This window comes from Colobus angolensis, unplaced genomic scaffold, assembly GCF_000951035.1.
Source record: "Colobus angolensis palliatus isolate OR3802 unplaced genomic scaffold, Cang.pa_1.0 Scaffold266, whole genome shotgun sequence".
Classification (NCBI taxonomy): Eukaryota; Metazoa; Chordata; class Mammalia; order Primates; family Cercopithecidae; genus Colobus; species Colobus angolensis.
Genome location: NW_012115888.1, coordinates 2,998,666 through 3,009,599, shown reverse-complemented (window position 1 = coordinate 3,009,599; position 10,934 = coordinate 2,998,666). Strand labels below are relative to the sequence as shown.

General features: G+C 45.4%; 1 protein-coding gene across 1 annotated transcript in view; it reads right to left on the bottom strand.

The window, feature by feature from the left end:
- MYO10 (myosin X) overlaps positions 1-10,934 on the bottom strand; it is a 213,558-nt gene that overhangs the window by 114,440 nt on the left and 88,184 nt on the right. Inside the window, exons 4-8 of the mRNA XM_011947462.1 lie at positions 4,005-4,139; positions 2,358-2,482; positions 1,365-1,378; positions 1,161-1,245; positions 173-276 (exon numbers count right to left, since the gene is read on the bottom strand). Of these exons, the coding sequence (XP_011802852.1) occupies positions 173-276; positions 1,161-1,245; positions 1,365-1,378; positions 2,358-2,482; positions 4,005-4,139 (463 nt within the window). The remainder of the gene's footprint in view (positions 1-172; positions 277-1,160; positions 1,246-1,364; positions 1,379-2,357; positions 2,483-4,004; positions 4,140-10,934) is intronic.

The window sequence follows — 10,934 nt, the reverse complement described above, 5'->3', positions numbered from 1 at the left end:
AATTTTTTTGTATTTTTAGTAGAGACGGGGTTTCACCGTGTTAGCTAGGATGGTCTTGATCTCCTGACCTCGTGATTCCCCCGCCTCGGCCTCCCAAAGTGCTGGGATTACAGCCACTGCACCCAGCCCGTATCTAATATCTTAATAGGGAAAAAATTCAAAAGTAACTTACAATAACTTCTCTAAAGGATTCCTGGTCACTGATTGTCTTGTCTTCCACACATCCAGACTGATTCAAGTAGTGGTAGTTTTCCGGCGTAGATAAATAAAATTCTTCTACGGGAAGACAAAGAAAAACACGACATCACAGTTGTCCAGGACAAGATGAAATTCAGAGTTTTCACTCTGAGTTTTTTAAGTATCTATATAATTCTCTGCTCCTAACAGTCTCCCATAAAGATAATAAAGTTCCCTCTTAGTTATCATCTAGGGAAAATAGAAAACAATTAGTGAAATGAAATGAGATGATTAAAAACAGTTACTGAAAGAACATGAGGAGGATCCTGTTTTACTGTTTTCTCTTTAAAAATCTTTTTTTTTTTTTGAGATGGAGTCTAGCTCTGTTACCCAGGCTGGAGTGCAGTGGTATAATCTCAGCTCAATGCAACTTCTGCCTCCTAGGTTCAAGTGATTCTCCTGCCTCTGCCTCCTGAGTAGCTGGGATTACAGGCGCAAACCACCATGCCTGGCTAATTTTAGTGTTTTTCGTAGAGACGGGGATTCACCATGTTGGCCAGGTTGGTCTCGAACTCCTGATCTCCAGTGATCCGTCTGCCTCGGTCTCCCAAAGTGCTGGGATTACAGGAATGAGTCACTGCACCCGGCCAAAAATCAAATATTTAGAAATTAACTTTATTCAGGGTGGCTGAAAAGTGAAACCGGCTGTAATATGTTACATATTTTCCATAAACATCCTTTACATTAAAAATGTACCAAGACTCAAAAAAAAAAATCCAAGGTTTCTCTATTGATAATTTTCTCCCTCTATTATTTCTCCCAACTGTAAATTCAGCATCTTTTTGGTGTTCGCATAATGTACATTTCATTGCTATCTGTGGAATGTCAACATTAAAACAGATGTCCTCTCATATACTGACATCTATTTAAATGGAAAATGAGTTGCTAGTCCACATTACCCAGCTGTCATTCCACTCACTCACCTCTTTCTTCATGTTCCAGCCCTGCCAGCAGTGCATAAAATATGTGATAATTCCTTTCCCCAGGATTTTGCCTTACTACTCGGTTCTGGGAAGATAAATCAGATTTATATTCAGAGATGTTTCCTGTGCTTAATTCACACAAACCAGTAATTTCTGAAAATTGTTATTATGGAAGAAAATGTGGATTAAATCACGTTTACTTACTTTTTCTAATAAATCTTCATGTGAAAAGTAATGGCAAGTCAAGGAAAAAAACAAAGCTATGCCATGCTCAACTAGTCTTTCATTTTCTATTCTTTGCTGCCCAAATAATTACAACTCCCTGTTCCTTTGACATAGAAGCTTCCAGTGCCAACAGACAAGCAAACAAAGCATAGACTATTTCATCTAAATCCAATTCCAGGCTTGACACATGGTACCCTGTCAGGTACCTAACTAACTGACACAGCTGATTTCAAACAAATACCTGAGGTTTAATGATGAATTCAATGTTTCAGATTATGGAAATTATATCAGACATTTATAAAACAAATATGGTTCTTTATTTCACAGAAGAAATTTTTGTTTTATTTTATTTATTTATTTTTTTGACAGTGTCTTGCTCTGTCACCCAGGCTGGAGTGCAGTGGCGTGATCTTGGCTCACTGCAACCTCTGCTACCCGGGTTCAAGTGATTCCTGCCTCAGCCTCCCAAGTAGCTGGGATTACAGGCACACGCCACCATGCCTGGCTAATTTTTCTATTTTTAGTAGCGGTGGGGTTTCACCTTGTTGGCCAGGGTGAGCTCCTGACTTCAAGTGATCCCACCACCTCGTCTTCCCACAGTGCTGGGATTACAAGCATGAGCCACCACCCCCGGCCACACAGAATAATTTTTAAAAATTATTTTACTTTATTTTTTTAAGAGACAGGGTCTTGCTAGGTTGCTCAGGCTGGCCTCTAATTCCTGGGCTCAAGCAATCCTCCTGCCTCAGCCTCCCAAGTAGCTGTAACTATAGGCACATACACCACGTTCAGCTCATAGAAAAATTAACAGGTAAAGTATACTAACATTAGAGCAATAACTAACTGCTCTAATTCGTTAAAGAACCAGATAAAGAAACATTTCACATTCTTTTTCAATCCTTATAGTTAGTGAGAAGTTTCCACTTAGAGAATCAAATACTATAGATAAAAAAAATAAATGAAAGAGGATACAATCTACAATTCTCCCGCCCTGAATATTTCCTTTCTGACAGATGTTCAGCTGAACAAACTTCCCAAAGCGACTAGAGTTGTTGTTGTACACGGTCTTCGCGTTGCCAAAAGCTTCCATGATGGGGCTGTGAAGACAGTGAGGGCAGCAGACAGCGTTAATAAGGGCGGGTCTGAAGATAGCAACAGCACTTCTCACAAATGTCAAAATATACAACTGCGAGAAAAATCTGAAACCAAAAGGACTGAGGGTGACAATGTTTATTCCCAGAAGAGCCAGATTTTCAAAATGCTTGTTGAAATGGGTTTATCCGCATACCCATCTTAGCGAGTACAGCTGTGCTGCCAATGCATGCCACAGAGTTAAGGGGACCGCAATGGCTCGTTCCTGCACAAGTGAGTGTGGCCTTACATGCACAATCCAGGGACTACACAGAAAAAGCCCCCACCCCAGTTATAGAAACTGAAGAAGTTCCAGTCCTGGGAATTTCACCTATTTGTTGTATGTCCCCGGGGGCAACTCATTTAATTTATTTGGGTCTTTTCCAAGTGTAAGATGGAGTTAGACTAGATGGGGGCCCGCAAACTTTTTCTGGAAAGGACCAGACAGTAAGTGTCTTAGGCTTTGCAGACCATGGGGTCTCGGTTGCAACTACTCAGCTCTGCCACTATAGCCTAAAAGCAGCTGTAAACACTACTCATGAGTGTGGCTGGGTTCCAATAAAACTTTATTTATAAAAACAGATTACAGGAGGAAGATGAAGTTCTGGAGACAGATGGCAGCGATGGTTGCATAACAACACAAATGTACTTAATGCCAACGCCACCGCTCCGTACACTGAAGAATGGTTAACACACATTTAGTGCTAGGTATATTTTACCACGGTTTTTAAATGGAGTGTATACATGCTAAAAAACAAAAACAGGCTGCAGGATATAGGCACGAGGCTGTGGTTTGCCGACCCCTGGACAAATCTCTAAATAATAGGATGTATAAAGTCTCTACTGGTTCTAAAGTCTTACAAGGCACAAACCATCTATCAGGCCATGACATATTTTATACAACAACGTGGGTGACACCTAGCCCTCTTTCTAAGTTCTGAGGCTCCCTGTTATAGATTGCATCACTGATCTTCTGCACACAAGAGGTCCGTTCTGCTCATGTTAAGCCTCCAAACAGTGGATGCTGAAGTGAACCCTGCTCGTCTCCACACTAAACCCCCTTTTACACAGGTTGGCTGGGGGTTGACATTTCTGCTGCTGACAAGGCCTCCAGAAAGCTAGTCAAGTTTATTTTTCTCTGTAAACTCCAATACAAGTGCCTTATCTGATCCAGGTGCTTCAAAAACACATGAAGCTGGAGTCAAAGGCTCTTGGGTAGGAAGGAGGCTGCAGACAGTCATTGGGTGCCACTCGGTCCCCATTTCAGACCTGGCCTGACGACGAAGGGGCAGGAGGCAGAAGGAGTTGCTGCTGGGCTCATTAGATATTACTATGTGCATGGCAAGACCTTTTCTTCAGGAATTGTAAAAGAGAAGTCAAGAAAAAGAGAAACATGACTAACTAATTTTTAACTCTTCCTTAAATAAGCCATACCATAAGGAAAGTGACTCCTATTAGTTGGAAACAAGAAAATCAATAAACAAATACCTGCTTTCAAGAATGGCTCGTTCAACACAGGATGTCTTCTCCTTTAAGGACAATTCCAAAGACTGTTGACTGATGACTGACAGAAACTTGAGGATCAATTTAGTGCTTTCGGTTTTACCTGCCCCACTTTCACCACTGAAAGATAAAATGCAAAAGTTTGTGCTTCTAACTATAATTAAAAACAAACAAACAAAAACAGCTTTGGTCAATGGTACCGTAATTACTCAATGGAACAATGGTAGAAAGGTGGGAAAAGGGAGATCAAAATGCCTGTTTCCAAAGAGCTGAGTTAAAAGAAAGCAAAAGTCCTTTCTCCTGCTGGCCACACTGTGTCTGGCCTTACTCGCCTCTTTTGGCAAATGAGGCAAACAGAACTACCTTTTCCTAAGGACAGGTCATAAGATGGATGGTGCTTTACAGGGAAGGTAAGCTCTGGGAGAGAGGAATCTTCGTTTCATTCATCCCAAACACCTCCACCGTGTAAACATTTGGTTAAATGCATGGGCTCACTAACATGATCTGTCTGGGAAACTTAAAGCAGGTGCAAGTGCATAAAAATGCAATCATTCATGAATATCACTGAGGGCACAAGGCAATGAACCTGCGGGTACACGACCCACACTGAATCATGTTATTCTCACAATAACCCATGAGGGAAGCATGGCTGAGTGTCTGAGTCGGACTCTTAACGCCAGGTCTGCCTGATCCAAAGTCCTGCTGAGGTCATGTGTTAGTGATAGTTAAGGACAAGTGAACAAAAAATCCAGAAGGAAGAGAGGCAAAGACAGATGTAAATAAGGGATGAGTTATGACATAAGAGACTGGCAAACATTAGTCAGGCCAAGAAAGCACAGAAGCCACAGAAGCTGAGAAAGATTCTTATGGGAGAATGAGATCCAGGCCTGATTAGGTCAGCTGGGCTGAGATGAAAGGCGGCAGCAGACACGAGCTAAGGTTAAGCTGGATGCTTCAGAGGCAAGTGCAGGAGCCGGAGGGCGGTGATGACCTTATCAAGGTCACCTGTAAAAAACGCATCTTTGGAGGAAAAGCTCTAGCAGGACCGAAGGGTCCCTCAGGGGACCGGCTGCTGCTGTTGTCTAGGCCCGCGGTGGCCAGGTTCCAAACATGGTTAGTTAGGCTGGACATGGAGAGGAAGACACGGACATGAGAGAGATCTGAAAGGAGAAATCCTGGTCAGGCGCGGTGGCTCACGCCTGTAATCCCAGCACTTTGGGAGGCCAAGGTGGGCGGATCACGAGGTCAGGAGATCGAGACCATCCTGGCTAACACAGTGAAACCCCATCTCTACTAAATATACAAAAAATTAGCTGGCCATAGTGGTGGGCGCCTGTAGTCCCAGCTACTCGGGAGGCTGAGGCAGGAGAATGGTGTGAACCCGGGAGGTGGAGCTTGCAGTGAGCCGAGATCGCGCCACTGCACTCCAGCCTGCCTGCCTGGGTGACAGAGTGAGACTCCACCTCAAAAAAAAAAAAAAGAAAAGAAAAGAAAGGAGAAATCCCATCCATTTGGCATATGGCACCATGCTTGGTGCTGTGCAGAGAAGAGAAGCAGCAAAGAGCCTGGAAACTTATGAGAAAGGTAAACCAAAGGGATGAGCAAGAGCACAGCCATATAAACGCCACCACGAGGCAGCACGCTGACAACCGCTGAATGCTGGGATAGGCAGATGGGCCCCTTTTGCATTCTAAAGAGAAGTCCTGTGGAGTACCAAGGGCTGGGATGTTATCAGGAAAGAGGAATTTTGCTAAAAATGTGAATTAATTGCATGTAGTAAGAGAGGAAATGATTCAGAGATGATGCCAACATGCCGGGCTGGGTGCAGGGGTCCCAGGGATCTCCACTGGTCTAGACAACCACAGTCTGTCCTTTCACCCACTCTACCAGCGACAGTCCTGGGCAGGGGCCCGTGTCACGGTTCCATGAAGACGTAATATCGTAATGTCAAGGGTACTGTGGGATCCTAGGGGAGGTTTGCGCACACACACAACACCAGACAGAAATGTCCCCTTCGTGGCAGACAACAAAGATCTGAGAATCTAAACCTGTCTTGAAATCATAAAGCAAAAGTCAAGAAAATCAGAGGCAAGCCCAGTGGGAGTGGGGGCTGAACCCACATCCCTGAAACTGCCCTGCCTCATGTGGTCTGAAATAGTAAAAGGTAGCATAGATTAGGCCACCTTTAATTGGGGTTTCCCTTACTAGTCACCAGGATCTTCCCAGTACAGAGCTCAGCACACACTGAATAACTGGCATCTGCTCGGCCCAGTGCCTGGCACGTGGGATGCATCCAACAACGAAGCATGGAATGACTCACAGGGACCGAGAGAGACAGTTTCAAGGAATGATTTAAATGATTTAAATCATCTTCCATATTTAAAACATATCTATATTGATGTGGCAGCTGTTGGTGGCTGAGTTATTAAAACAAAAACTAGAGGGATAAGTTGTCTAGTGAAAATGGTGAGGCAGAAACAATGTTATGTGTTCCTCAACCTACTTCTTTATCCTCGGGCACACAGAAGCCCAAAACGTTTAGACTCCCTTGCAGTAAAAACGGCAGGCAGAGGCCAGGCACGGTGGCTCACACCTGTAATCCTAGCACTTTGGGAGGCTGAGGCGGGTGGATTACTTGAGGTCAGAAGTTTGAGTCCAGCCTGGCTAACACAGTGAAACCCTGTCTCCACTCAAAATACAAAAATTAGCCGGGCGTGGTGGCGCATGTCTGTAATCCCAGCTACACGGGGGACTGAGGCAGAAGAATCACTTAAACCTGGGAGGTGGAGGTTGCAGTGAATGGAGATCATGCCACTGCATTCCAGCCTGGGTGACAGAGCCAGACTCCATCTCAAAAAAATAATTAAAAAACAAACAAACAAAAACAAAAAGCCAGCACGCAGTCAGTAACAAGGGGACCAAGTGTAGCCAGTTGAACAACTGAACCAAGGGGCTATCAGCCACTTCCATGCGTGGTAGCTAAAAACCCCCTTCACGGTTCTCTGGGTTCCATCTTCTGTTTGTCACCTAAGTGTCCTCAGAGATGGCACATCTTCCAAGCAAAGAAGCCTACAGAGTAGACTCCAGTCCCTTGCCTACCCACCAGGGGCTGTGAGAGGAGCAAGAAATAGACCATCCCTGTGTTACACCCCTAAGATTTGAGGGCTGTCTGTTATAGCAGTCTACCTTGGCTCACCGAACATGGCAAAAATGCAACACGATACTCTTCAAACTCTACAGCAGAGGTTTGGTCAAAGAAATCCCAGGATTCTCGTCGTCGTAAGATGCCTGAAGAGTATATGACACATTGAGAAAAAATATGGCTGGAGATGGACCCAGTCATGGATATCAGTCTCTGTCAGTCTCTTATACAGGTGGAAGATCTCTTATCTGAAGTGCTTGGGACAAGAAGTGTTTCTGATTTCAGATTTTGGATTTTGAGAATATCTGCATTATACCAATAGGGTAACCCTAAATCTGAAAATACGAAATCTGAAATGGTCAAGAATCTGAAACTTTTTTTAGTGCCAACATGATGTTCAATGGAAATGCTCTTTTGGGTTCTCTGGGGCAGATTTTCAGATGAGGGATGCTCGACCAGTATAACGCAAATATTCCAAAATCCAAAAAAATTGGAAAAAACCTGAAAGCTGAAATATGCCTAGCCCAAAGCATTTCGGATAAGGGGTACTCAAGCTGTGTAAGTAAAACATGGAAAAACCCTCAGATTTGCACAGAGCTCTGCGATGGTGGCTCTCAACCCTGGCTGCACATTAGAACCACCTAATAGGTCCCTCGTCCAAACCTGTGGGCATAGAACTCTGTCATCTGTATCATCTGTATTTTAAAATATATATATTTTTTGGCCGGGGGCAGTAGCTCACATCTGTAATCCCATCACTTTGGGAGGCCAAGATGGGGAGATCACTTGAGGTCAGGAGTTCGAGACCAGCTTGGCGAACATGGTGAAACCCCATCTCTACTAAAAATACAAAAATTAGCCAGGCATAGTAGTGGGTGCCTGTAGTTCCAGCTACTCGGAAGGCTGAGGCAAGAGAATCGCTTGAATCCAGGAGGCAGAGGTTGCAGAGAGCAGAGATTGCACCACTGCACTCTAGCCTGGGTGATACAGCTAGACTCTGTCTTTTTTCTTTTTTTAATGATTCTACTATGAAGCCAGGTTGAAGAACTGCTACTCCAGAAAGCAGCCTCCCACATAATTCAGCTAGGACTCTACCAGGAGATAAGGGGTGACTACTCAGATACTGGGCTGTGGAAGTGTTTTACAAACACCAGGGCAAAGAAGAAATATAAGTAAATAACTCGCAAACTGCGAAAACCCAGAAATACGCCGGATATCCCGAGATACTAACGTCAAGGTCACAGACTCTGCAGGCAGAACACTTCTGTCTAACCCGTCTCCTCCTCCTCCCACCTGCAGCTCCACCTGCTTCTCATCAGCCAAGGCAATGACAGTTGTATGCCTCGTGCCAACAGGCCGGCCGACACGAACTCAGGCTTTGGCAAAAATGTGTTCATTCAGATTAACCAAAAGGAGCTCATATATATATATATATTAATTCTAACTATAATAATGAAAATGTGAAAACGAACCCGAAGCACTCATGTGGGGCCATAGGCTGTCTTAAAAATTGTGAGAATCCATCCTGGCTAACACGGTGAAACCCCGTCTCTACTAAAAAATACAAAAAAAGCTAGCCGGGCGAGGTGGCTGGTGCCTGTAGTCCCAGCTACTCGGGAGGCTGAGGCAGGAGAATGGCGTAAACCCGGGAGGCGGAGCTTGCAGTGAGCTGAGATCCAGCCATTGCACTCCAGCCCTGGCGACAGAGCGAGACTCCGTCTCAAAAAAAAAAAAAAAAAAATTGTGAGAAGTCTTTGTAGGCACAATGGAAAGTCACAGGACAGTTCCTAAGCAGGAGAGTGTCATGATCAGATTTAAGGTTCTAAATAATTGTTCCTTTGTGTGTATGTGTGAGTTTCGCTCAGGCTGGCGTGCAGTGGCGCAATCTTGGCTCACTGCAACCTCCACCTCTCTGGGTTCAAGCGATTCTCCTGCCTCAGCCTCCCGAGTAGCTGGGATTACAGGTGCCTGCCACCACGCCCAGCTATTTTTTGTATTTTTAGTAGAGACGGAGTTTCACCATGTTGGCCAGGCTGGTCTTGAACTTCTGACCTCAGGTGATCCACGTGCCCTGACCTCCCAAAGTGCTGGGATTACAGGCATGAGCCACCAGGCCCCAAAGAATCATTCTGACTGTTGTGTGGAGAATGGACAGAAAGGAGACAAGAGAAGAATCAGGGAGAGCAAAAGGGTGATGCGGGAAGGGTTGCAGGGGCAGCAGAGATGAAGTGAGAGGCCCAAGAAAGACTGGAGGGCAAGTGATAGGATTGCTGAGGGGTCTGGCCAGGGGGTGGGCAGCAAGTGATGGATGGGGAGGCATCAGGGATGACTCCTGGGGCCCCTGAGAGTTTGCTACCATGATGATCCAGGAATTGGTAGCACCAGGTTTGTGCATTTGCCAAAACTCATCAAACTGGATACTTAATTTACCTTAATTTAGGGTGGGAAAAAGAATGACTTCCAGATCTCAGGCTTGGGACAGGGTAGGATGGAGAGGCTACTGGGTGAGACTGGGAAGCACAAGAGGAGGGACAAGTTTCTGGGAGAAAATGACACGGACTTTAGAACATGCCACCCCTGAGACATCTCAGTGATGACACCTAAGGGGCACTAAGACTTAAGTCTGGGACTCAAATGAGAAATTGAGGGTGTATAAACTTCAGGAGTCCTGCAGACTCAGAGAAGAAAACGCAGGTGGGTGAGAAGACAGGAAGTGAAAAATGACTGAGGAGCTGAGGAGTGGCCATGGAGAGCTAGGAAGAAATACAGGATGGGGCCCATGGTGGGGGGCAGCTTGCTGAGATACAGGAGTAGTTGAACGAGGGTGTGGGACCAAAAGAGCATCTTTTGTATTTTTTTCCAAGATGGAACACACTAAAAGTTTTTGAATAATGTCAACAATCCAGTAGAGAGAGAGGTCAAAGAATCCAGGGCAAGGAGGCTCAGAGATTCAGAGATGCAGCAATGTCCTCAGGCAAACAGAGAGAAGGGATCCAGGACACATCTGAAGGAAAAGCAACCTGATACGAGCAGGGTCTTTTTTTTTTTTTTTTTTTTGAGGCGGAGTCTCGCTCTGTCGCCTGGACTGGAGTGCAGTGGCCGGATCTCAGCTCACTGCAAGCTCCGCCTCCCGGGTTTACGCCATTCTCCTGCCTCAGCCTCCGGAGTAGCTGGGACTACAGGCGCCCGCCACCTCGCCCGGCTAGTTTTTGTATTTTTAGTAGAGACGGGGTTTCACCGTGTTAGCCAGGATGGTCTCGATCTCCTGACCTCGTGATCCGCCCGTCTCGGCCTCCCAAAGTGCTGGGATTACAGGCTTGAGCCACCGCGCCCGGCACGAGCAGGGTCTTTTGTGCACAGGACACGCTAGCCTCCCAGCAGCACACATCAAGGCTGGCAGTTTTCTAGATCCAGCCCATGTGTCAGCAAACAATGGTCCTCAACTCTGACCTGCTGCCTGTTTTTATAAATAAAGTTTTATTGGAGCACAGTGCAGGCTGTGCATCTGCATACTATCTGAGTGCTTTCACACTACAAGGGCAGAGTTCATTAGTTGCAACAGAGGTGCTTTCGCCCACAAAGCCTAAAATATACACTCTTTGGCTCTTTACACAAAACTTTTTGCTGGCACCTATAACACTACTTACAAATCAATTCCGTTGATCCACACAATTTTTTTTTTTTTTTTGAGACGGAGTCTCGCTCTGCCGCCCAGGCTGGAGTGCAGTGGTGCGATCTCGGCTCACTGCAACCTCTGCTACCCGGGTTCAAGT